At 42.3% G+C, this 27,990-nt stretch overlaps 1 protein-coding gene across 2 annotated transcripts; it reads left to right on the forward strand.

Moving 5' to 3' along the window:
• The first annotated feature begins 281 nt into the window (after window positions 1–281).
• Window positions 282–26,508, forward strand: GFRA3 (GDNF family receptor alpha 3). 2 transcript variants are annotated; one of them, XM_077326172.1, is made up of 9 exons: window positions 282–678; window positions 5,681–5,974; window positions 8,962–9,054; window positions 9,762–10,101; window positions 11,001–11,144; window positions 12,900–13,009; window positions 22,787–22,921; window positions 23,509–23,639; window positions 23,935–26,508. In XM_077326172.1, the coding sequence occupies exons 1-9, from the start codon at window positions 636–638 to the stop codon at window positions 24,070–24,072; spliced, it is 1,428 nt and encodes a 475-aa protein (XP_077182287.1). In that variant the 5' UTR covers window positions 282–635; the 3' UTR covers window positions 24,073–26,508. The 2 variants fall into 2 exon arrangements, with proteins under 2 accessions (XP_077182287.1, XP_077182288.1); XM_077326173.1 differs by lacking the exon at window positions 11,001–11,144 and having other exon boundaries at window positions 289–678.
• Window positions 26,509–27,990: the final 1,482 nt, after the last annotated feature.

Raw genomic sequence — 27,990 nt, forward strand, 5'->3', positions numbered from 1 at the left:
GCCTAGAGCGGCTAGCGAACAGGATCGGGCGCAAAGAAAAGCAGGTCCTGTGCGGCAGAGGGGACGGAGAAGAAGCTGTCTCTTCTTCCCACGACGTTGTCGCTGAGCTGGCAGAGGCCGGTCTGCTCCTCCGGCCAACAGTGCTGTAGCGAGATACCTGGAGCACGACGAAGTCCGAGCGCAGCAAACCGGCTGGAAATCGATACGAGAGGAGTTGAGCCTCATCCACAGAGCGCGGCGCGCTTCATTTCCCACCAGCGTCTGTCCGTCAGTCAGTCGGTCCCTCCCTCCTTCAGCCAGGCAATTGCTATCGCGCTCCACCAGGGTGCTTCAGCGCCGCTCACTTAACGAGCTGCCCTCCCATCGCGCCCTGGTGCTTGCAGGTTCCCGCCTTTCTCCTCCGTGCGCGCACCTGCCAAGCCTGTGCAGGCAGAGAGAAGAGGCGAGGCGAGACCGAGACAGGGCGAACCCTAGCGAAGACTGGACGTCCGCGGGGAGGGAGGTTGGCTGGCTGGCTGGCTGCCGCGCTGACAGTGGCCCATGCCCTGCTGACTGAGGGGAACATGTGAGCTCCCCCCCCAGGGACCAGTTCGGAGGGGAGCGACCAGCACAGCGCCGCCTCTGATCCCGCCGCCATGGGGCTCCCCCTGCTGCTGGGGCTGCTGTTCTCCCGAACGGGTAATGAATGGGATGAGGAGCCAGCGTGGTTTGTCGTGATGGGTCCGGGGGGGGGGGGGGGGCGGAGGCCGTCGGATCTGGGCTTGTTGGCCCGGGAGAAGAGCCCACGCTGTGGTTTAGGATTGCGCTGCGGGGGGTCTCTGGGCAAGGGTGTGTGGGGTCAGGTCAAAAAAGACTCTGGCGTGGGTGGTTTGCTCGAGTTTGTCGCCTTTCTCTGCTCTCCCCTTCCAAAGGCAGAATCTGTGCGCAGCTTCCTAGGAGGTAAGCCCCGCAAGCGAGATACCCCCGAGAAAGCATGCTTCGAATCGGATGGAAGCCTTTGGCTTCGCGGTCGGCAAGGACACGTAGTCCCGAACTGATCTCTGTCTCTGCTCTGCAAGCGGTGACCGCGAGCCCCACACCCGCCCACCCTTTGCTCGGGTTCTGACTCGGTTCTTGTCGAGCGCTGGGAGCGGGAGGGAGTCATCCATCATGAATTCGCAGCGACTGCGAATGAGTCCCTTTTCGCCTCCACCTAAGGAAGAAGAAAGTTCCATCAGTGGACGACGTAGCTGTACCCCCCCCTCCCTCCCTCCCTCCCTCCCCACAGCTGCTCCATCGAAGAAACTTTCAGCAAGTTGGTGCCAAGCCATTTGGGGAAACAAGGGCAGCTAGAGCCAGTCTGAAACACTAGAAGGAACTTGCAGTAGAGCGATTGAACTCGATGTTTTCACATTTGATCCTTATTTATTCCCTTCCTTTATATCACACCCTCCTCTGCAATGGAGACCCATAGCAGTTTACAGCATCCTCCTTTCCTCTATTTTATCCTCACACAACCCTGTAAGGTAGGTTAGGCTGAGTGTGTGGGACTTGCCCAGTCACCCAGCAAGTTTTCATGACCTAGTGGAGAATCACACCTGGGTCTGACATTCTTAACTATACCATCCTGACTTCTCAGGTTTTAGCAATTCTAAGAATGCTGTATGTTTTGTTTTTAAAATGTCGTATATAAAACTGATAAAGGATTTTGCTTTATTGGTATCTGCCTGTAATCTGGCTCTAAAGCCTGTGTTGGCTAGAATGTGGGTTTGATTTAAAATTGCTTATTCTCCTGTAATTTCACCTTTGTCCTTAAGGTGGTGGGGGAAGCAACTAGAAATAGCTATCTCCATCTTGCTCTGCCTGTGACATTCCCAGGGGAACTTGGGTGGCTACTGCTATTGGATTCAGAGTCCTTAAAGGATCCAATCTAACAAGAGCTTAAATTAATATAGAACAAAGAGGAGGTCTATTTTTAACAATGTTTAACATTATATGGCAACGCTAGAAATGCAAAACACTTTTAGGGTATTTTCATATACACAGTGATAATAGTAATGTTGTTTTATGCAAATATAAAAATGCATCGGTTAGAATAGCATCCTTCGACATTCTTTCTTTAACAGCACTGACGCTTTGACACAATCATAAGATAACTGATAAATGGTGTTTTGTTACGTGTGGAAGCACCATTCTGAATTAACATGTTCACATGAAATTATTTCCAGAGTAAAATAATATTACTATATTTATTCAGATACAAGACTAGTTCCCCCCCCCCCTTAGGTATATCATAAAAAAGAAAGGGTAATCTTATGATTATGTACAAACTATGGCCATATCCATTAATAGATGTTTTTGTGTGTATTACATTCTAAGGGGGTCATCTTACATTCAGGGTCATCTTGCCATCAAGTATATACTACATCTATAGAGACAAGGATGTTATCCACTGGATATTTACTTAGCAATAAATCCACAGAACACTGGGAGTTATTTAGAGTAATTATATATAGGAAAATAAATAAATGAAAACCTTTTCTTGCAATTTTTGGGAGAGAGGTGAAATATAATAATTGCACAATTAATAGTTGTTGCAAGGAAGCCCAAGTATTTCCCTATTATGGTCCAGGGTTAAGTAACATTACTCTAATCTAGGAATAAAAATATAAACAAGAATGTAATCATTAAATTAATGATAAGGTTATTATTTAATTAGGGTTCCTAGCCTGTTATTCTTCCCCCTAAGTCTCTAAGTAACTTACAAAACCATTTAAACAAAGAAAGAGAAAAGGTATATAATACAATTTTAACATCTTGGGCTGTTTCTAAATCTACTGGCCTGAGTAATGCAGGGCAATTCAATACCTTAGATTCATACTGCTGCCACACCCAGGTTTTAATACCTGTAACAGAAGCTCAGCCCAGATCTCCCTTATCTGTTGCCAAGATTCCCTCACTTGCTAGAAGTATGTCTGGAGATGTTCAGGTTTAAATAGCTGTAACTGCTTTTTACAGAGCCTATATAGACACATGTATAACTGTATGTAATGAGGTGAGTAATTATTACTCACTAACATACGAAGTAAGTAAGTAGTATTATAGCACTGACTTAACTGTATGGGTAGAACTTTATTCAGTAGCATTAGGCCTGTAGCCTTTGCTCCCATATTGAAATGATACAAGAAATCACAGGGTTCTTTTTTCCCTTCTGCTTTGCATGGGGCGGTAGTAAATAGGGTTATAGTTTGTGTTATAATGCATTTTTATGGTCCAGTGGAGGTAATATGGATTATTGCCAAAGAAACCACCACAAGACTTTTGTAACAGAAGGGTGGCTCATAAATCCAATTAATAAATATAAATAAAACTGCAGTTCTCTGAAACATCCCCATGTTGTTTTCAGTTACAGTGTTTCTGATATGTTCTTGTTAGCTGTCCTGAAGTCACTGGCATGCTTTGTGATGGATTATAAATAAAAATGCAGCTTTGTTAAACAATTTATGGCCATAGCTGATCAGAAGAGAAAGCCTGTGACTTCTGAATTGTATGGATGTTATGGATTAGTCCCTTACGGACTGAAGTGTTGGTATTAAGGGAAACTGCTCTAATCTGTTCTGATCCTGAGAGATGTAAATATATACACAATGGTTTTTATCTATAAAATGTCAAGTATGGTGTGTGAATGAACTTCTACAGATGTTTGGACACATCTTGAAGATTGAGCCTATCCTTAGAGTCTCCTGGGGAGTTAACTCTAAACAATAACTCGTGCACGGTGGCTCAAAGAGATACTGGTAGGAATTAAGCCCAAGAATCAAACAACAGAGGATTCAGGATTATTGTGTAATTGTTTTATTGGTTTTATAGGCAATTTATCCTGAAAATTGCTGTTATACACAACCTCAAGCGTGATTTTTAGAGAGGAGTAGTTTATTAATATGATTTTGATTTATAATAACAATATTCTTTGTTACAATATCTTTCTGAACAAAACTTAAATATAGTTCAGGGCTATTTACATTTTGGAAAAGCTTGTAAATTTGTACTAGGAAGACTGTGAGCTAATAAGTGAAGCTAAGCCAAAGTGTGCAGTGGAGAGGGAGATGTATGTTCAGGAATGGACGGCAAGTTGTGTGTGCTAAAAATTCAAGGGCAGTTTTAGATCTGCAGCTGTCATTTCTCCAGTCATTTCCCCCTTGCATTCTGGTACAAAAGACCACTGTACTGACGGATCAGGAAATATGTTCATTTGTGACTTTTATGAGATCTCAGTTATGACAGACATTTGGTTATATTGTCATTTCAGGAAAAGTACAAGAACACACCCTAAGAACAGATATGGAGAATCCAATTCCTAGGTGATTTAGAGAGTAAAAGGCCCATGTTCATATTTTTTACCCCACAAAAATTAATTCCATCTGAATTCAGCACCAAACACCTAATTTAATCTTTGCCTGATCTACATAGATTATTTGCCCCAAATTTGATTTTGTTGGAAAACAGAGTTGTTGTTTTTCCAGCTTCTTCACAGCATTATGATGCATAAATGCAACTCCAGGAATTCCTCATATTTTCTGCACTTTTTCCAAAACCTGATACAGTGTGTAGTTTTGGGGAAACAAAGCCTCAATGGCAGCTGTGTAGGTAGGAAAGTTTGGATTTACAGCCCACACAGCAGCCATTTTCCTTGCCCTCTTAGTGGTCATTTCCTCTCTCTGCCCCTGCAGGGGGCTCTTGTATTTTTTCCTATGACCTCCTGTGGCATTACAACTCTCCCTTCCTGTTTCCTAGCTGAGTCATAATATAAAATGTGTCTCTTCAGTGGAAGAAAAAAAGGCCTTTTGAAAGCTCTAAAGGGGAAGTGTGTGTGAAAATTAGCGTTGCCTTTTTGAAGGAAGAACATATTATTCAGAAGCCACATCATATACCTGGACTAGGTAAAATGTGATGTGGATCATCCCAAATACAATAGAGACTTTCAGGTGCCCAGGTAGGGAAAGACAGCCCATGATACTAAGGAATAAAACAGGGGCAGACCGGAAGGCCAAATCAGCAGCAGCAACTAGCGCAGCACACCAGTGGTGGGAGGCAAGAGGAAGAGCTAGCAGAAAGAGCACAGATGGCTTGCAGCAGCTCCTTTCTGACTTGTAGGGGAATATGGACAGCCAGATTGCACCTGCGTATCTTGTGCAGGGCAGGGGCTGCTGACTTGCTGTGACTCTTGCCTGCCTCACACAAGACAGGGCCCACTGGCTTGTGGTGGTTGCTCATGCCTGCCTCACATGAATCAGGGCAGCAGCTTTCAGTGGCAGTGGCTTCTGCCCATCCTTCTCATGCAAAACAAGGGCTGCTGGATCATAGTAGCTCCCACCTGCCTTGCATGGTGTCCAGCTTGCATGACATGAGCCTTGCTTCACTCAGGGATAGGGTAGACCCAGCAAGGGAGGGGGAACTTACCTCAGGCTACTAGCCCATTTTCTCAATGTCGTTCATGGCCTATTCATCCCTGAATGCATTTGTTTTCATTAACATTAAAAACTGGAAATGCTCCTACATCTATGTTAATATTTGTAAAAACAATATCTAGACACCTCCAGATTAATCCTCTTAAACTAATGGAGCATTATCAAGTGAATGCCCTTGGAAAGCCTGGAAAATAAATTTGTGGAATGCACACACTGTTTTTCTATGATTCTAGGAGGCCTTCTTCCTCAGTCCATTGAACAGCCAAATAGCTGCATAACAGCCGAGAGCCTTTGTCTGGCTGACCCTGCCTGCAACAATACTTATCGAATCCTGGAAAGCTGTTCCCGTTCCTATGCACAAAACAATTTCTTCATTCTGGATCACGGAGCCAGGAACAAATGCCTGCAAGCAGAAACCATGATCAGAAATAGCCATTTTCAGGAATGCAAGTGTCAGCGCCGCACACAAAAACAGGAGGAGCAATGCCTGCGCATCTACTGGACTGTTCATTCCACTGTTCCAGAAGGTGAGGGAAGCTTTAGTTACATGGGTAGGTGGGAACATTAGCATCCTTCTTCAAGTTGGGAAGGGAGTGAAAATGGCAATTTTGTGCCCCAAAACAAAACCTCAGATCTTAGGAGACAAGATTCTTTGTCTCCTAATACCAAAATTAAACAAGCACTTGTTCCCCATACTGAATTTGATCGATGACCCATTTTGCCCAGAATCATCTGCAGGCTGCTCTCCAAGGTCTGTTGCAGAAGGTTTTCTCAGCCCTGCTACCTAAGATGTTTTTAACTAAAGGCTCCCAGGTTTGGGCCTGAGACATACAAAGCATTGAGGTATGAATACTCTCATACAAAGCTTAGGCTACAACAAATCTGTTAGTCTTCAAAGGGTCACAAGACAGTTTTTGTTTTTCCCATGTGTTTTTAACAAAAGGGAATTAAAATGATTGGTGAACTAGTTACTAGTGAGAAAAGAAAGTCTCCTCTTGCAATATTACTAAATATGACTGAAGAATTCTTTGGACTTTGGAAATACATTTGGCTTTTACAGATTTCTACAGAACCTGCTCAAAAAAGAAAAAAAGAAAGAAAGTGTCCTTCATGACTGATATTGTGCTGTGAAAAGATCAGTGCCAAAGCCGAACTGAAGCATATGCCCTAAATACAGTTTCAGGTTTGCTGCAAGTTCTACAGGGTCATGTTAGGGCAGGGAAGCAGCATGGGATGAAAAGACTACACTCTCCCTGTAGACCACAGTCTTGGTCCATAGTGTGTCCCTATGCATTTTGACAGTCTTAGCACACCTATGATTTGACAAGTGCTGGGTGGACACCATGTAAGCTCAATTTTCACGTGGACACAATACATTATGCAAATCACAGTTTTGTGCAATTTTTATAATATATGTGTTTGATTACAATTGGGCTTATTTTAGTAGCAACAAATGAATTTGTAAATAACAAAGCAAGCAAAGCAGGAAAAGACATGGTTGGCCATGGAAATGGATAGGAAAACAGCAAACTGGTGTCCTCTGGAAGCTCGGTCATTAACCACTTTAAATTTATAAATTGTCAAGAAGTAATTACCGCACATTAGCTAACCATTGTGAATACAAACATGCCTTATGCATTGGAGCTTGCAATCCAATGCCCTGGATTTTGCTTCCCCCCCACCCCCATAACATTAACCTTGTAGCAATGGTTCATTTTCTACTAAAGGCCAGTTCAGAGTATGCATTCTTGTTTCAGACTAGCATCTCCCAATCCAGAATAACCATCCAGTCAGAGCTATCTCAGCATCCAAAGTTATTGTTACGGAGGAAAAGGTAGGGAAAGATTACTGTTTCACTGATCAGGCCCATGAGGGTTAGTTGTCTCTGATTATAGTATCTATATACAATAGCTCTCTGCAACTGCTGGAGTGTGAACAAGTTAAGCTATCAGGTCAAGTTATGTGTTGTTGAGAAGTCATTGAGAATTCAGCTCCTATGCCAGAATACAAAGTACTTGTGGGCCTACCCTTAACCTTGATCCAGAAACTACAGCTGTTCCAGAATGCAGCAGTCAGGGTCCTCTCAGTGACACTGTAGAGGTCCCACATCTGGGCTGCTCTCCAACTGTACTGGCTACCAGTTGAATTGTGGATCAGACTTAAGGTTTTGATAATCACCTTTAAGGCCATATGTAGTCTGGGCCCATTGTACTTGGGGGACCGCCTCATTGTCTTACCCCTCAAAGTGCTCTACGCTCTGCCACTTCCAAATGGCTTGTGATCCCTGGCCCCAAGGAAGCTCATCTGACCTCAACCAGGGCCAGAGCTAGCACAGTTCCTTCAAGCATTTGGTTGAGGTTGACCGAACCAACAGCATCTACTGAGCCCCCAGAACCCCTCCCCATGAACTCTGAACTGATCAACCATGGGATAGTTAACATGTTAATGTTGTTCAACCAGTTACTAGACCTATTGGAACCACTGTTATTACTGATATTACTGTTACCACTTATTTATTTGAAGTTGTTACTGTGTTATGCTGTACTTGCTCCATGTTTTTTCATGGTCTATGTAAACTGTCCTGAGCTGTAGTGAAGGATGTTATATAAAAGAAAGAAAGAAGCTATCCTTAAAATACATGGAGTTTTGCCAAAATAGAATTAGCCAGTTTGTGAAGAGAGCTAAGGAGAATAACTAATATCTAGCCAAAGAATGAAAGAAGAGTCACTTGTGCCAACACAAAGAGATAATTTAATTGCAATTCAGGAAAACATTGTAGTCCTTACAGTGGCCTCTCTGAAGCTTTTAGAAACAAATAAACTGCTTCCTCTGTAGCCTTTTGTCCATCATTGACACTAATTGTTTAGTCAGATGAGATCAGTGTCACCACATTTCCATAGTCACTGTCACTACATTCCCATATAGCTGCCCTATTTTTGTAAAGACAAAGTTTTGTTGATTCTTCTGACATTTCAACACAATCATAGTGCTAGCTTTTCATGTAGAGACTGGCAAAATGCTATTAATTCACCTAGCTGGTGTTTGATCTGTGAAGCTATTAGTGATGTAGTTGTGAAGACCTACTTTTCTGCATCATTTGTCCTGCGTTTTCTGGTTGCAAGTCATTTTACAGGACTAGATGCAAGCTGTCCTCCCATCCTGGCTCCCTGCCATACTGCTAATCAGCAACATTTAAAGCCCACAATGCATTCAACAGCTTGAATTTGTTGTTTTCTTTAAGCTTTAAATTTTCATTTTATTTTTGTGCTAACCTACAAGAGCATTATTTTTTTTTAAGTCCAGACCTTTGCTTAAGTTCATTATGTCTGGCATGGTAATGCATCACTCATTTTTGCCTTCCAAGACAGGCATGGTGACATAATGGGGACCACTATTATATAGTATAGTGTGCAATTATAATGGCAGATACATCTCTGGCTGGTGGGAGAAGAGTAATGCCTTGATGAAGCCCTTGCTACACATTGCAGACACATTAATGTATCACTTTACATAGGTGACTTTAATTTGGAGATTTCTCCCTACAAGAATGTTGTAAGTGAGGAGTCCTTGAAGACCAACTACAACAAGCTGGCAACTCGGGTTTCAGGTACAGTTCATATATTTTATCATGCTTCCCCTTTTTAGGAGTAATTTATAGGGATAAAATTGGAGGATGGAAAATAATTTATGGACCACTGCTAATTTAAGGATACTGATGCTAGACTGCCTTGTGGAGCAGAAAGAGTGAGTCTGCACAGAAGTCAGTAGAGTAATATTCTGGTTCTTTATGGCTATACAGAAAGGAATATTAAGGAATTGCAGGGGCAGAGTTGAAAGATTATAGGTAAAACTGAGTCACTGCCCCAGGGTAAACCTAATCATTTTTACTAATATTCTGGTGATTTGTAGTTCTCAAAGATACTTTTCCTTATAGCATTGTCAGTGACTTAAAGCCCTATTGAAATGATGTTGTGAGTGTCCACTAGATTGTATCTATGATTCCACTTTGTCTATGCATTCTAGTCTAAGAAGTCAGGCATAATTTGTGGGAAAGCAGTAATTAGGTAACAAAGTAATTAAAGACTCAATTTTTAAAAGAAATCTGAAGCTGCTGGTTTTCATTGCTTCAAATATTGTTAGAGATTTAGGGGAACATTATTTCAAATACTCCCTGCTATTTTGTCCTTCTAGATAATGTTTGTTTGTTTTTTTAAACCCGCTCAGATGTGAAGAACATGATGGAACTGTCCAGCTGTCCTAAGAGATAATCCTTGGAATTTGCTCTGTTTATTTTGTATTTCTGTAATTATCCAGGGTCTCATTTAGCTGGGGACAGCACAAATCCCTGCCTGCAAGGTGCTCAGGTTTGCAGCCTGAATCGTAGGTGTGGACGTCTTCGTGCAATGTATGTTTCTAACTGCAGCCCAAAGGATGGGCACCCCTGCAACCAACGCAAATGTCACCAAGAACTGAAGCATTTCTTTGGGAGAGTTGATATGGATTTCACCAAGAGGTTCCTCTTTTGCCCTTGCCAAGATGAGTTCTGTGGAGAGAGACGCCGGAAAACGATTGTCCCAGATTGCTCTTTCCAGAACAATAGTAAACCAAACTGCCTTGCCCTGTTGGATACATGCCTGAAAGATTATATTTGCAAGTAGGTTCGGCATTGTGGGGATTGGGATAGCTGACACAGTACACTAAAGATTCTGTCTCATGGGGGCAACTAGGCTCTAAATTATACCTTACATTTGGTGAAGAAAAACAAATGAAAACGTACTGTACAAAGGGGCTGTGTTTTGCAGAGCTGTATAAAATTCATTCTTTCAAATGCACCTTATTATTGAGATCAGGGATGATCAGCTTCTGCAATCTGGCAAGCTACTTTATTCCCCAGTTAATTGTCAGAAGGTCAGAAACGGTCAGCTGCACCATCAACATTTGTACCATATGAAGCTGTTACTGAACAGCTTCATATTTATGAAGTGCAAGCAGGAACCTGCAAGGACTTGCAAGTGACATCTCATTTCCCATTCCCACACTATTTCCTATTTCCCTTTCCTGAAAACCCGTATAGAATCTCCCCTTTTCCAGCTTCCTTGTCTCTTCTCCCCCAACACTTAACCTACAATTATTTGACCCTCTGTCTTTCATTCTACCCTCCCCAGCAGCCTCTACTCCAGGAAAACTATGGCCCAGTTATGTGGTACCAGTCACTGGGCTTGGTAGGGAACCCTCAAGAATTTGGGGGTACCTCACTTTCCCTTGTATATCCCCCTCAACACTATTTCTACTCTGGCAACTCCATATCCTCTTCCATATCTCTGCTTGTTCATCAACTATATATGTGAAATAATCTATTTTGTATGCAAAATTACTATAGTTTATGAAAGTTCATTTTGATGGTTTAAGTAGTTTGATAGTCCTTATATTTTAAATCTTTGCCATTGTGTACACCATATACATATATATTTTGATATTTTATTTGAGGTAGCTTGACCCTTTCAACATGATCAGTATATTTAGGGTTGAGTTTTCTTTCCCCCTTTTATTTAGTCTGTCTAGGGTTACCAACCTCCAGGTGGGACCGGGAAATATCCTAGAATTACAACTGAACTTCAAAGAACAGAGATGTCCTCCTGGGCCCATTATGCACGGCCGCCGAAACAGCGATTTCGGGTCACATGGAAAACGCGGAGGGTGAAGACGCGAAACACACCGGTTATGCATGGGGCGGGGTTCGACGGCGCCAAAACCCAGAGTAACCGATTATGCACGCGGCGATCCTGGCGCCGCTTCTGGTTGCGCCCTGGTCACCCGGAAGCTGCGCTTTCTTCCGCGTTTCGCTAACGCAGCTTTTTTGGCGGCATGCACCGAAGCTGCGGCCGGTTGCAGCCGGCACCGTGTGCTATTGGTGATTTTAGTTGCCGCCATTCCACCCCAAATGTGCGTTATTCCCCCCCGTGCATAATGGGTCCTGGAGAAAATGTCTGCTTTTCAGGATTGACTTTGTGGAGTTATATCCAGCTGAGGCCGCTTCCTTCCCAGTCTTCCGTGGACTCTAACACGAAATTCTAAGGGATTTCCTAACCTGAAGCTGGCAACCCTTGTCAGACCAGGGCCTCTTCTGCATGATGGATAAGCTGATGAAAACTCACTAAATACACCGTTGTTTTTCTGATCCCTGCACAGAAGAGTTAATTTACTCTGCAAAACTGATTTTGCTCTGCATGGTGAACTGCCTCTTCGGTGCCCATTGCCTGCCTCTAACTTACACCTTTTAAGTGTTGTTTCTGAAATATGCTTTTCACTGATTCATTTCTCTCCTGCCTGCCTGAGACGATCTATTAGCCAACTATTAGCCATGTAGAGAAGATCTTTAGTTATGCAGATTAGTGACTGCATTAGAAAACACAGTGGAGTTGTCAAAACTATAGGGGCAGGGCTATGAATTGTTTCATGCAGAGAGCATTGCAATGTGGTTTTTCAACAGACTATATCCAATGCAGAACAATGATTGTAATATAATAAAGCGGTCTAAACTGTTTGTTTTTTAAACTGTTTTATTTGGCTCCATGCAGAATCCCTCCTGGCCCCAAGGATCCTACCCTCAAAGAACAAAATGGTCTGAAATAGGAGCCCTCCACTCCCCCCAACGGGATTGGGCTGTCACCAGCAATCTCCCCCTACCCTTCCCTGGGAGACTAATTTGGCTGGGTGGGCTTGAGCAGCCATGTTAGTATGCGAGGGAAGGGGGAGGTCAAGCGTGCACCTTCCCCCACCCTCTCCTGGCAAGGGCGCTCCTGGGGCCAGGGAAGCCTTGGGGGCTGTTTGCATAGGCTGGAAAAGCCTGGGGGGCCACACAAGGTAGTACCTTCCCCAGTCCCTCCCAGCAAGGGCCCTCTGTGGGCTGGGAAGCTTTGGAGGCCGCTTGTGCGGCCCTCCAATGCTTCCCCAGCCCACGGAAGGCAACCTCATCTCCCCCCTCCCCGGCAAGGGCAACTAATGTGTTGCCCTGTCGTCCTTGCTGCCAGATTGTCCGTGGCCGGGCTAGGAGCTGGGGCAAAGTCCGGGTGGGGCGGGCTCAGTCCAGACTTTGGGCCTACCCACTCTCCGCCCACATACCCCTTACCTTTTTATTTAACAGCACAAGCTGTTCCAGATTAATAAAAGATGTATTACAATATTTAAGAGTGCAATTTCAGTTTTGTACACTCTAAAATGATTTTTGATATAGCTGTAAGTGACTGGTTACACTGCTCTGGGAATTGTGTTCGAGCCAAGGACTGCCCATTGCCTGCCTCTAACTTACACCTTACTCTGAAGTTATATTATTATTATATTGGCTTCGTATTAAAAATCCTGGTGTTCTCTACAAAATGCATGAGAGATGAGTAAACATCCTCTGTAATGGTACAAAAGTCACTCTTGCTAATAGTTATTGTTTTCTACTAGATCTCGGCTGGCTGACTTCCAAGAACAATGCAAGCCTTCAAGCTCTTCCTCAGATGGCTGCTTTCAGCACAACCATGCTACTTGCCTGGAGGCTTACATGGGGATGATTGGTATGTGCTGAGCTGAGAGGAATTCATTGAGAGATTTGATGCGGGTTATGATATGAAACCCATCTGGGATGGGGGGGGGGCAGGAGAAGCTATACAATGCTATGTCTGTAGAATATGTGGAACAGAACACAAATAAGAGTGTGAATTGCTCTGGTTGCAGTCTTAAATGAAGGGAACACTACCACCACATTAGCATTAGAATTTTCCCACCTTTAAACTTGTGATTGATCTCATATGCCAGTTGTATAGCTGAACAACCCAATTTCCCTCATTTTTTTAAATGATTCTATTATAATCAAAATGCATACAAAGAAATAAGTACACAAATATGCATTTCATCAGTTCTAAAACAGACTACTCAAGATGCAAAAATAATATTTCCCATGTGTGCAATAGCTTGGCTCCAGTGATCTGTACCAGTTGAAATTTTATCTTTCAAAAATTTGTCCAGCCATTCTTGTCTGTTTGAGAAAAACTTCTTTTACAATGATAGAAAAAAACAGTATGATGCAGAGAATGCATATGATAGAAATTCTCTGTCTTGTCTTGGGATTCTTTCTATGTAATTCAACAGAAACAATTTTAGAGTAAGTAAAATTAAAATCCCAGTGCCATATGATATACAATCTGACACTATCTTTCAAAAACAAGTTGCCCTGGGACACTTGCATTGCATATGAAAAAATGAAGCTTCACCAAAATACCAACAATAATCTTAATGATGTTCTGTCTTATAGCTAAATTGACTATTTTGAATTTTACCGAAATTACCAAATATTAGAACTAGTAGTATGTGCTAAAGCTTTCCTACATTTATAACAAAACTTTTCTCCTGATTACTAACTAAGATCCAGGGTATATTGGAAAAGGTTCTGTGATTACCAGAAAATAATCATTTCTCAAATTCTGAGAAATCTCCCAAAATGTGCCCTTTTCTTATTTGATCTAGATAATTCATTTTCATGTTCACAGTAAATTTGAAGTAGCACTAGTTTCTCCTGTGATATTGAGATGTAATCAGTATATTTAATTAATTTTCAGCAAGGCCAAATCTGCAAATTCTTAAATACGGAGACTGAAACCATAAACAAGAAGAAAATCTTTCCATAAATCTGAAAAGCTCCAGGTCTGCAGAGAAAACTGAAATCTTTAAAAATAATACATTGAATCATGGAGTTGGAAGGGAGCTCCAAGGGAGCTCCAAGGTTATCTAGTCTAATCCCCTGTACAAGGTAGGAACTCACAACTACCTGCCCACTCACAGTGACCCCAATTTCATGCCCCAGTGATCCCCTCACGAACCCATTGGTTGGCTAAAAAAACCCAAAATAACAGAAGCATTGCCTGTAGCTTTAAGAAGCAAATGCCTTCTAGACTTAGTGGCATTTGTGGGGGTTGCTAGGTAACTACAACAGTATTCACACCCCTCAAGCCTTGGTTTCTACTGGTAAAAGTTAGGGTGGGGTAAAGCCCCTTCCAGGACTGTTTTGGCTTTTGAGAGAGAACTCGTTGGGACCATGCCTGGCAGTAACAAATGGGAAGCTTGCTACCATGAAACTAGTATGATTCACCCAGTAGGAGCCCTATAAGTACCAGACACCTGAGAATTCCTGTAGTTCCTAACCCCTTCTGTGATGACTATATTTGACAAGTTGACACACAGGGAAAGAAGCCTAGTGAGTCAAAGCATATAACCCACCTTCACAGTTCAATTGGCAGAGGATACCCTCAGGGAAAAGACAAGGATTCACACTGCACTGAGGAACAGTGGTTCTACAAGGAGCACTTTGTAAATTGAGAATGCTAGAACAAGCAACAAGACACAATTGCAAATTTACAGAAATCATCTCAACCATTTACTAGGAAAAGTCAATGATATGGTAAGTCTGAGTCTTACCAAGATAAAATATGCTAGCAACAGTGGTATAGACAGCAAAATAGAAGGGAGAGGCAGAATTAGAACATCCACCTCATGCACAACAATGACATAACCAATTGATCACAAAAGCTAATGAGGCATCGTGAGGTATCTCAAATCCTCCCTTGACTCTGGTAGCAGAACCAGCCATATGTACCATGGCAGGAAGAAAAAGGTAGATTCAAATTCAGAGTACCTTTATTGGCATAAAATTGCAAAGCATAAAATGAAAATTTCAAACAGTTTCAGATGTAAAATCTATCGTAAAAGATTTTCATTTAAAACTGCCAGTAAAAACTTTGGTACTTTTATAATAGTTGCTGTGTCCCTCACATTTAGTATTGTTTTAATCCAGTGTTTCTCGTTAACACAGCTGAATTTCAATTTCTTCAGATAATTAGCTAACAGGCGACAAAATACTTCAAACTTAGGATACACCAGAAGTATATGGTACAACGTGTCAGGGACACTACATCCATGTAAACAGTATCTCTCCTGAGGAGGAATCTTCAAAAATCTACCTCGGGTGACATTTGAGGGAAAGATGTGTAAGTGAGCTACTAGAAATGCTCTTCTTAACTGGTGTGTCTCCAAAATTTGGAGATACATGGGCATGGATTTGTAAGATAAGGGAATATCCCAGAAGTGGGGAGAACATACACTGTTGTTAGAGGAGCCCAGAATCTGTGTATCCTGATCTTCTAGTCTCTGTGATATTAGCTTTAGTATCGTCCTTTCATCTTACATGCTAAGAGATGAGATGTCCAGACCCATAATTTGAAGTTTTTTTTACTTTTTGCCCAGCCAGCTGAAAGAATAAGGGTCACTCAAAAGGTTAATTAACAAATTACCCCTTTGAGCATGGAAATAAATTTTTAACCAGTATTTAAAGGACTGAAACCAAGCCCAGGCTTCTAGACTCTGTTGGCCAAGTTCTGCGACAAGTGTATGATTGGCCACACAGTTTGGGACTCCTAGCAGATTTCTGAAAAAGAAAGATTGGATGTTCTCTAATTTATTATTAAATGCATCCATCCATATTGGGATTCCATAAAGTATCTGAGGAATTATTTTGGCATTGTAGATTTTAATGATAAAACTTGGCTAAAACTTGCCTTTTGCAGATTTGATTATTTTTTCTCTATGGTTGACCCAACTGTTATTATAAGTAAAGTTTATGCCTAAATACTTGTAGTGATTGACCTGTTCTATATGTTTACCATTTATTATCCAGGGAAACTTATATCGGGTCTTTGCAAATACCATGATCTTCGTTTTTTCAAAGTTTATTTTTAGTTGATTGTCACTACAGTAATCTCCGAATGACCAGAGATAGCGTATAAGGCCAACTCGAGTTCTAGATAAGATAACTGTGTCATCTGCGTATAAAAGAAGAGGAGTGGGTCTTTTGCCAAGAATGGGGGGGGGGGGTTGACCATTAACTTTGTCAAAATAGAAGGGTAAGTCACTTAAGAAAAGGTTAAATAACTGAGGGGCAAGGATGCAGCCTTGTTTCACTCCTATGTTTATTTGGATTTTTGGTGTTAAAGCAGAATATTTGACTTGGCAGTGGTTATTATGATGGAGCTGTTTTAATAGAAAGAGTAGACGCTGGTCTATGTCTAGATTGTTTAATTTTATCCAGAGTTTCTCTCTGGAAACTGAGTCAGAGGCTGCTTTTAAATCAATAAAGGCAACAAATAATTTTCCTCTCTTAGGTTTGGTGTATTTCTGGCTTTAAAAAGCTAAAACAGTACAATGATCTAAGGTAGTGTATCCCTTCCTAAACCCTATTTGCTCTGACCCTATGATGTATTTGTTGGATGTCCAGTTTATAAGTTTAGTGGCCAGATATTTTGCAAAGAGCTTACCAATGGCTGACAATAAACTGATGGGGCGGTAGTTACTCGGAAGGTCAATTTTTCCTTTTTTATATATTGGGGTTATGATGGAATTTAGCCATGAATCTGGGATTAGTCCTGTTTGGTTGATTTTTGTAAAAAGATGTGCTAGAGGCACAGCCCACCAGTCAGCATAATGAATAATCGTCTGGAGGGATCCCATCTGGACCGGGTGACTTATGAGTTTTTAGAGGTTTTATCAGTTCAGAAATCTCAGCAGGTTCAACGTTTGGCCAACAGGGAAAGGAAGAGGATTGTCCAGTGGACAGTTGAGGGTCTAGTGAAGACGGTAATGTGAACAATGTGGAAAAATGGTCCATCCATTTGGAAGCTGGAATAGGACATATAGTTTTATTTGACTTGTTTGTTAAGGCATTGGTCACAGTTCTCCAGAATATCCGGTTATCAGATGAATTTAGTGCTTTGTTTAATGATTCCCAGTTTCTGTTGTGGAACTCGGATTTTTTTTTAGCAACAAGAGATTGGTATTTGGCTTTAGCTCTGAGATAGTGGGATTGGTTATCGAGAGATCTTGATTTATTGAATAGCCTGCAATAGTGCCTTAATAGTTTCTTTTCCAATAAGCATTCTTTATCAAACCAAGTAGGGGTTGGGATGTTCTTATTGGGAGGTTTTGATAAAAAAGCCCAATTACTGCCTCATAGAGTTCCAAAATAGAGTTAACGGAGTCTGCTGTAAGGAGCTTATGTCTCAAATCTTGCATTTTGGGGGAATTTATCACTTGCTCAATCTGAGGGATCAAGATTGGAGCCCAAGTTAATTTTCTAAAATTCAGGGGATGGTCTAAAGTTACAGAGTCTACCTTTGAACAGGAGTCAATCAAGTCTATCTTAACTGAGAGAATTAGAGGCATGTGGTCACTTTCTGTTCGACTGCCAACTACAAAGTTGCTGATCCGACTAACAAGGGACCAGGAGACACAAACGAAATCGATGACGCTATTACCTCTAATCAAAAGATGAGTATACTCATTTGAGTTTGGGAATTTTTTAGAGCCATTTAGAATTTTTAAATTCATATCAGAACACAATTTGATAAAATGTGTGCGCGCCCTGTTGGATTTTGGGTCTATTCCATGATAGAGACATCTATTATTGATTCCTATTAGATTTGAATTTGTTAGGTGCTTGGTTCCTAGTCTAGCATTGAAATCTCCGATAAGGGCTAATTCAGCCTGTGGATGGTCTCTTTTGCAATATAATGTGTCACCTCTTCCCAGTTTAAATATCCCTCAGTAGCCTCCAAGACCCCCTTCAAGGATCACTGCCTTGTTGTTTGAAACTCAACATCAAGAAAACAAAGATCATGGCATCCGGCCCTCTCAATTCCTGGCAAATAGATGGGGAAGAAATGGAGATAGTGACAGATTTTATTTTCCTGGGCTCCAAGATCACTGCAGATGGGGACTGCAGCAAAGAAATTAAAAGACGCTTGCTCCTAGGGAGGAAATCTATGGCAAATCTAGACAGCATCCTAAAAAGCAGAGACATCACCCTGCCAACAAAAGTGCGTTTAGTCAAGGCTATGGTATTCCCAGTTGCAATGTATGGCTGCGAAAGTTGGACCATAAGGAAGGCTGAGCGTCAAAGAATTGAGGCTTTTGAACTCTGGTGCTGGAGAAGACTCTTGCGAGTCCCTTGGACTGCAAGGCGAACAAACCGGTCAGTTCTAGATGAGATCAGCCCTGACTGCTCTTTAGAAGGCCAGATCCTGAAGATGAAACTCAAATACTTTGGCCACCTCATGAGAAGGAAGGACTCCCTGGAGAAGAGCCTAATGCTGGGAGCGATCGAGGGCAAAAGAAGAAGGGGACGACAGAGAATGAGGTGGCTGGATGGAGTCACTGAAGCAGTAGGTGCAAACTTAAATGGACTCCGGGGAATGGTAGAGGACAGGAAGGCCTGGAGGATCATTGTCCGTGGGGTTGCGATGGGTCGGACACGACTTCGCACGTAACAACAAATAACAACAGCCTCCAAGGTTAGGGGAATATAGACGTTAACTAAGATAATACTTGAATTGGCATTAATTAAGAGAGCTTGGGCATATGGGGGGGGGGCGTCACCTAAATATGATGTTTCTTTAAGATTTGTTTTCACAAGGAAGCAGAGGCCCATTCGGTTTCTGCCTCTTCCTCGTGATGCCAGGGCTGGGGTGCAAAAATTGTAGTATCCTTGTAAATGGACTTCACCTAGAACGCAAGTTTCCTGGAGGAGAATTATATCATAGGATTGGAGGAATGAACAAAAGTCAGTGTCTCCTCTCTTACAATGCCATCCTGCAATGTTCCATGCCAGTATTTGGAGGGTAGAGGATGAAGGTCTGAATTCTAGTCAGTTTGAGTCAGTTACTGGAATAATTGAGTGAATAGAGGAGCTTCCAGGTTGAACATCTGTTGCCAATGTTTCAATAGTATTGAGAGTGGTATCTAGAACTACAAGAGCCTCTTGTGGCGCAGAGTGGTAAGGCAGCCGTCTGAAAGCTTTGCCCATAAGGCTGGGAGTTCAATCCCAGCAGCCGGCTCAAGGTTGACTCAGCCTTCCATCCTTCCGAGGTCGGTAAAATGAGTACCCAGCTTGCTGGGGGGTAAACGGTCATGACTGGGGAAGGCACTGGCAAACCACCCCGTATTGAGTCTGCCATGAAAACGCTAGAGGGCGTCACCCCAAGGGTCAGACATGACTCGGTGCTTGCACAGGGGATACCTTTACCTTTACCTTTATCTAGAACTACACATCCATTTTTGACAGAATTTAGTTTACACTGGGTCAAAGTGTTAGAATGGGGGTGCACTTGGATTTCATTAGTTACGCTCACCTCTATACTATTATGTGTGTCAGTTAGATCAATTCACTCAATTAGTGGGAGATCTTGCTCCATTTGAATTGATGGAGTTAAGGAAGGCGTAGGTGAGTGAGGTTTTATTAGCTTTGACAGTTTGTTACTTAAATTATTTAGTTCGGTTATTATATTAATTTGGAGTTCAGGAGAAAGCAGGGGAAAGGCGGGAAGAAAAAGGTATTACGCTGTGGAATACAGATTTATCTTGCTTGAGATCTCTGGTACAAGCCTTGCATATCATTACCTGCCAGAGAGAAATCCTGTGCCAGTTCTGTGGTTATATCACCTTTGTTATACCCAGTGACTGAGCATGGGCAACTCATGCTGATTGGCTGCTCACAGAAATTAATTTTGCTTAGTATCTTTCCCTTTAGACATCCTCCCCTGGATTCATTAAGTGAATTACTGCTGCCTTTAGCTAATCATCCCAGCAGCCCTCATTCTCTCTCCCTCTCCTCATCACACAGCCTGGTTTATTATGCCAGCAGTAATCAAGGGGATTGTGATTCTTCAGAAGCTGCTCCTTCAGCACAGCTGTCCCTACAGGAGAGGACTCTCAGCCCTATCCAAAGGGAGTCCAATGCTGAAGACAACCAAGGGTAGTAATGAGTATAGGGAAGAGACACAGACTTGTCTGTCAAAACTGAATGGTACAGAGACACAACTGTGAAACAATCTAAAGATCTGTTGAACATCAACAGCAGTTCTGAAAATTGGGTGAAGTGGCTGGTATTTACCCAGAAATGTGGTTTTGCTTCACTGTTTTCCTTGCCTACTTATTAGGTCATGTGTGCCTACACCAGGGCTACATAGGCATGATGTCACACTGACTTGTTGATGTAATGTTGGCATATCTTTTCTGCACCATGCAAGCAAATGTTGGAGGAGGAAAAGTTATTGAGCCCATTGTACTTACATATTGCAGGGTGGAAGCAGGGGGAACGGCATATTCTTGCAGTAATTGCATCTCCTTCCCTCATTTACCTGTGTGGAGTGGATCCCCATAGGATGTTTGTGTAGATACCCATATAGATACATCATGTATCTATAAGGGTTCTAAAGAGATAAGTATTAGGAAAATGTTATTACTTTGGTTGTTATCAGTCTTGGCTATTTATGGAAAATGTTCTGTTTTTATGCAAGTTCCCGTTGCCAAAATCCACACTTATGTATTCTACATGTATGCAACATAAAGCCAAAGAAATGTAGCCCAATGCCATGTGTGCAACCAATTGCTGCCCGGATCCGGTTCAAGGTTCTGGTTCTAACCTTCAAGGCTTTACGCGAGATGGGACCCACATACCTGAGGGACCGCCTATCGCCCTATGCCCCTCGCAGGGCCTTGCGCTCTGCGGGTGAAAACCTGTTGGTCGTTCCCGGCCCTAGGGAAGCATGCCTGGCCTCGACCAGGGCCAGGGCCTTTTCGGTCCTGGCCCCGACCTGGTGGAATGAGCTCCCGGGAGAGCTGCGGGCCCTGCGGGATCTTTCAACATTCCGCAGGGCCTGCAAGACGGAGCTCTTCCGCCAGGTTTATGGTTGAGGCCGGGGCTGATAATAGATCTATGCCTCCCCCGGGGACTCGGGTTCTGGACCCGAAGCAAAACATCATCAGGACCTCCTCTCCACCCGCTAGTAGTGGGAGGGAGGGGGGGGAGTTGAGCTGCCATTCTTGCCATGCCGGCAATATTGGCAATGTTATTATTGTTTTATGGGGTTTTAATGGGGAATTGCGATATTGTTACCCGCCACGAGCCGCAAGGGAGTGGCGGGCTATAAATCTAATAATAATAATAATAATAATAATAATAATAATAATGCATCAGTGTTCTGGCTGAAGTTATTATTAGATTAGATTTAGATTAGATGACCTCTGATTAGTTGCAGAGATTGTTAGAATAGGTGGGGAAGGACAGTTGATGTTTCTTCACTTTGAACTGAATGGGAGTATTTAGACTTCTGCTACTCTTTTTGTCAGTGTAATGTTGGGAGCAGGATACCAACTAGGTCCTACTCTTGGCACTAATGTGCTTCCACACTGCTTATTTCACATTCCTATACCATTACAGTTGTGCCGGTTTTGTGATTATACCAGCCTCATGGTGGTGTATCTCCAGTTATGCAAGGTTCTCTGAGATACACTGACAAATCTGGAGATATGCCAGCATGATATCTCTTGTGGCACTTCCTTGCATACCCAGGAGATTGCTAATCACCACTGTGAGATGGTAGGTGAATTTCCTTCAGGCCAGGCTGGATTCTGGAGATTTTTTGGGTGGTGGGGGCATAATCTGGGCATGAAACGGGGGTTACTGTGTGTAGACAGGTAGTTGTGAGTTCCTGCATTGTGTAGGAGGTTGGACTAGAAGACCCTGGAGGTCCCTTCCAACTCTGTGGAATGCACTTGTTGTGCCAAGCATGGCATAAGTCTTTGTAAAGACAATGGAGAAACATAGAATGAGTCTTACCACACTATGTGATATATGCTGTAAATCTTTGGATCAGATTCTCTTCTTCAGTCAGAATAAATTATATCTCCTGTATGTAACCAGACACTTAAGAACACTCTTAAAGAAAAGTGCTGTGATTTTCACCTGTTCCCAACAAGTACTTCCTCCTCCAACAAGCCATTGAATTTTTATTCTGTGGGGTCCAGATCCTATGAGCAGCATAGTGGGGGGCTGCAATTGCAGGGGGAGAACTGGCAGAAGCTTCCTATAATAAAACTTTAATACTTTTATATGCTTAATTTTGCGCAATGTATTCTGATTCCAGAAGTCAGTTTTTCAGTTTTCAGTTTTTCATTTGGATTGTTTTGAGCTTAGAATATGGTAACATGTGGAATGAAGGAAAGGGAAATTATTTAAGTTTTTCTCCCTAACTAATATGAGAGAGAGAGAGAGAGAGAGAGAGAGAGAGAGAGAGAAATTGGAGGGAGGGGTTGGAAGGAGGGAGGCTGAGGTTATGGGAGATGCAGAATTAAGTGCCAAATAGCAGGTTCTTCATTTAGAGAAGCATAGACTGCATCTTGTCTCCTTGGACTTGCAATCCACATGAGCAATTTCTGATTTTTTTTTGTCTTTTGGGGACTTTGAATAGGGACACCCATGACCCCCAATTACATAAGCAATTCCACTGCTGACGTCACACTGTGGTGTTCCTGCGAGAACAGTGGCAATCACAAGGTGGACTGTGAGGAAATAATAAGTTTGTTTTCCAACAACAGATGCCTAAGTAAGTGCATATGAAACTCCTTTAGACCAGTATCCTGATTTGGTATATTTCATAATTATCTACTTTATGGCACCTTATTCCTTATTTTCAAACCAGAGGTTTAAAGAAACTGAATCAGGAGCATTCTGCAAACAAATCATACATTCAGCTTCTAACCTATGGCTCCATCACATTCTCAGATGACTTGGCGGAGCAAGGAGGAGAAGGAACTTTAGCTTCTCCTCCCACCCCAGTACCTTTTTCCCAACCTAAAGTGGCTTAGGGGTCATTGTTTGTTCTATTTTGGAGATAACTCTCAATGATCTATGCTTCCTGCAGGTTTCCCCTTTATGCTGAAGCAACAGTACAGATAAACATTGAAGTGCAAGGCTTAAGAGGAGATTCTGTAAAGTAACTTGATTAACTTGCAAACATGAATTACTTGCAAAGAGTTAGTCGCCAAAATGTTCCCACAATAGTCAAACAAAATTCCCAACTGCAGATTTTGCACACCCAAACAAGAGACTCGTCATAAGCATGCTTGGACTGTGGCTTTTAAAAGGAGTTTTGATCCCCACATAATCTCCTGTGTGTTCTCTGCTTTACAGGAAGTGCAATGCACTCTCAGATGGGCTTAAACCAGGTGAATACAAAGGATCAGGAGGAACTGCAGTCCATATCTTCCCCAAACACCCAGAGAGATGGCACCAGCACTGTTCTCACTACAAAAATGTATTGGGTATGATTAATTGTGCTAGTTTGACTCAAACTATCTTCTTCACATATTAGAGCATATTAGACTCAAAGATGCTATGTTGGATTCAACAGATGGATTCATAAAAGAGGATATTGTATTTATGTACCAACATTGTCAGTTAACTATACTGTTATTGTGGGGAAACAGTTGGCATGGAGGCTGTCATCTTTTGTCCAGAAATATCCTCAAGCTGTGAAGAAGAAAAATCCAGGAACCAGGGGGCTTCAGCCTAGACGCATCCTATCATTAATTTAATTCTTTCTCTCTGCCTTTCCAGGAATCTGTGAAGAAGATGCAGCCAGAGGTTTTTACACAAAACAGACAATTATTTTCTCATTCTGTATATTCTGGAGATCGACTTTCTTTGTTCACTTTGGCCTTGACACTACTTCTTCTGTTACGGGGTCCACCCTAATGTAGTACAACTGGCATTGTTCATTCCATGTAATTTTCCACAGAAAAGGGGAAGAGGATGTTGTTTCATGCCATAAAGAAAGCACTGGTCACTAGCATGCCTTTTCCCAGTGTGAACCTTTCTGCTGGGACTTAAATGCTTTCTTCACTTGCATGCCTGTGCCACATAGGCATGGGCATGGTTATCCTTTCAGTAACATCAAGGAAAAGGACATGACTGATCAGAATTTTTAGAGAACTGTTTAAAAAAAAAACCCAGAAATCAGAAGGGATATTTTTAGCTTGTTTCAAGTTGTTTGGGTCTTCATTAAAGAAGTAAGGAAGAAATCCAACATATCTCACAAGTGACATGTTATTTCTGGCTTCAGTATTGCCTGAAAATCAAGATTGTCTGGACTTCTGCTGTTTTCCAGGCTCTTTGTAGGTTTATCCAAAAACATGCAAAACAAAGCTTGTCCTCAAGTAAGAAACAGTAATGCTAAACAGTAGTGTCTGTATTTGGTCTAATCTTTCAATCCAGTCTCTCAATACGGGTAAGATATATACGGTAGGCCCTCTGAGCTAGACTGGGTCTCTGCATCGTACTAACATAATCTTCCTTGTCCAATATAGGAGCTTTCTCTGCTTCTATAGGAATCAGCATGCAGGTTTATTGAGATTTTACCTACTCTGGTTCCCTGGGCTTACTACAAATTGGGTTGAATCCAGCTAGTGCCTCTGCAAGTCAGAAAAGAAGGTCTGTTTTGAATACTGGGGATCACAGGACCTGCTTATACTAAAGCCATGTAGGATGAGGCTGTAGTAGAGATGGAAACTGAATGTGATTAAGTGAAAAAGTCTGAATCCAACCCTTGGTACATACTTCTTTGATCCACAGAGCAAGGATCTTTTCCATCTGGAATGCACTAGCTTTCCTTCTTATGCCCTTATGTCCATTAGACTTTTATCCAGGATCTTATAATAGTGGTGCCATTTTAGATGCCGTTCTTTGATGCAGCAGTGTTGTGATGTTAACTTCCCGGTGCAGATAAAAAGTTTACACCTCTTGCATATGATCATTATCTTGTCAGCTGACTTGAAGTTTTGGAAGAGGTGGCAAGCAAACCATAACTACTTCTCTGACATTGTGGAAGATGCAGTCAGTACTATATCACATTTCTCTCCCATCCCACAATAAGGTTAGATTTAGTTCAATAGTAACAATATTATATTTGCATCCCAGCATGCTTTCCTAGGTTTCCTTTGATACTGCCTACCAGGAGGGACTTCACATTATTTCTGTGTGTATTTACTGTCAGTACTAAACCATAGGGTACAATACTACAATTTGCACAAACCTGCCAGTTTATTTTGCATTCCAAATGGGAGTTTCATTCTTTAATTAAGGTGATTACAAGAGGCTTGTTTTCTTGCTATGAAATTCTGTTTTTAGCTCTTGTGAGTACAGATACATGTGCAATGCAAGCCTAAACAGAGTTAATCTCTTCTATGCCCTCTAAAATCAGTGGGTTCAGGAATATGCTGTTGGAAGGATTGGTGAAGGTTTTGAATCATTACAGCAAAACTTTATGTTGCTTTAAAAAAAAAACTATTGAGGTGAGCCATGCTTTTACTGGCACGGATAATGATAATCCTAGGTATTTGAAGTGTTGTGGGAATTCAGCATTTGAAAACAGATACTAGGCTGCAGGAGACATTGAGAATTTCTCAGCAGAGGGAATTGTCTCCAATATTTCAGTTGGCCAGGCAAGTCCAGAATGAAAAGTCATGGAAAGGTACAAAATTAAACTTCTCTTGTAGATGGAGCAAACATGCTTCATGATACAGGTTTCCATACTAGTACAGTTATTTTAAGATTCCAAGAATATGGTCCAGTCCCTCTAACTGCAATCAGGACTCTTATTGAATCTTGTTTTACTTCCTCCTCCTGCTTGTGTAAAGGCAAGCAACACTGGGGGCAGGGTGTGTGTGTGCCAACTAGGATGACTAGGAAGTTTATGCAAGCCTTCCTAATGCTCCCCCCCCCCTATTCTCCCTCCCACCTTAATGTAAGATATTCATGCTTCAGATTTCAAATGAACTGCACTGAGCTAATATGGTGTGCTGAATGGTCATGAAGACCATTCTGGACTCTACTGAGTCCTATTCCATTGCACACAGAGGCTTCCTTCATCCTAGTTGGACTGCACTGTGCTGCCAATGTATCTGTTTCCTGTCTTAACTCCCAATTTTATTGTATTTTTTTTATGGTGTGGCATTTTCCAGACCTTTAGTCTGCTGAAGCAGGAAACTGCAGCATGTGTTTTCAATATACAATTTAGGCAAACATAGAGGAGAAGGAATGTTCTTTGCTACCGCAATGTAAATTATAAAATTTTACAAATGTCACACAGTCCATAATATCTGTAATAAATAATAAAAGTTTACCTTACAATCATGAGAGACTTTTTTTCCCTTTGCATTCAGCAGGATATATGCAATGAAGTTTAAATTCTGCTCCGTTATGCCTCGATGTCCCAATGTGTGAAACTGGAGTCAGACAAGAGGCATGTCTTCTCTTAGGATACCATACTAGGAATAGTTTCCTGAGAATAAACTCCATGGGCCATTTTTCTGAGTAGACCTGCTTCAGCTGGCATTAATAGCATCCTAATTTGTTTGAATTCAATTATTTTTGTATAGCTAGACCAGGAAGCCTTGTTACTCCATAGTTATTCCAACTATACAGGTGAACAGTTTAAAAAGAAGGCGCTCTTTTTCATAATGGCCATGGTCCATACATAAGAAGGCAATCCCAACCACCTTATTTTTCTGTAATGAGAGGTGGTAAGTCTTAAGACTCCCTGGCTATTGTGCCTCCTTAGCACTTTGTCCTTCGGTAGTAAAATAATAATAATAAAAATAATTTATCCTCCCCCCGCTTCATGATTTGGGCCTCCACTGATAAGGAGAGATCAAGAATTACACCCAAACTTGATGGAAGGCAAAGGAGCCTCTTGTGGCGCAGAGTGGTAAGGCAGCCGTCTGAAAGCTTTGCCCATAAGGCTGGGAGTTCAATCCCAGCAGCCGGCTCAAGGTTGACTCAGCCTTCCATCCTTCCGAGGTCGGTAAAATGAGTACCCAGCTTGCTGGGGGGTAAAACGGTAATGACTGGGGAAGGCACTGGCAAACCACCCCGTATTGAGTCTGCCATGAAAACGCTAGAGGGCGTCACCCCAAGGGTCAGACATGACTCGGTGCTTGCACAGGGGATACCTTTACCTTTACCTTGATGGAAGGCACTGGTGTTAACTGGGCCTTGTCAAATATTGGGAGCTGTATCACCAGTCTCTGCTTGCTGGCCCAGCCTCAGGACTTCCATCTTGGCTAGATTCAACTTCAGCCAACTCTGCTTGAGCCAATCGACTACAACCTCCAGACATCTGACCAGAGTATCTGGGGGTGTTAATAGAAATAGCTGGATGTCATCAACATACTGATGTCAGCCCAGCCTGAAGTTGTGGATCGGTTGGGTGAGAGGCACGTATAGATATTAAATAGCATTGGGAAGAGTATGGTTCTCTTCAGGACCCCACAGAAGGGCCATATGCTGGGACATGCTTCTTAGTGCCACTCTCTGCCCCCAACTATGCTGAAAGGACAGCCATTTCAAGGCTGTATTTCTAATATCTGTCAGCTGGGCAGTGGGTCAAAAGTTTGTGGTTGACTGTCAAATACTGCTGTCAGATGTGTCGGAACCGTCCGCCTGCTTGACAAATGCCAAGCCTCTGGACCCTGCTCCAGCCCTCCACCCTTTCCCTGGGTGGGGCCTCTCTCTTCCTGCCTGTCACTGCTACCACTCACTGACTGTAATACCCATTCCTGAGGGAAAGTGAGACCCCTCAGCTGGGTCCCTGGTGTTTTTGAGTCAATGCCATCT

Source organism: Paroedura picta, chromosome 3, assembly GCF_049243985.1.
Source record: "Paroedura picta isolate Pp20150507F chromosome 3, Ppicta_v3.0, whole genome shotgun sequence".
NCBI lineage: Eukaryota > Metazoa > Chordata > Lepidosauria > Squamata > Gekkonidae > Paroedura > Paroedura picta.

Coding starts and splice junctions, on each gene's coding strand:
- GFRA3 (XM_077326172.1), top strand. CDS start 636: ATGGGGCTCCCCCTGCTGCTGGGGCTGCTGTTCTCCCGAACGG. Junction 9,055..9,761: donor GCTGGCAACTCGGGTTTCAG/GTACAGTTCATA, acceptor GTAATTATCCAG/GGTCTCATTTAGCTGGGGAC. Junction 22,922..23,508: donor TTCCAACAACAGATGCCTAA/GTAAGTGCATAT, acceptor TCTGCTTTACAG/GAAGTGCAATGCACTCTCAG.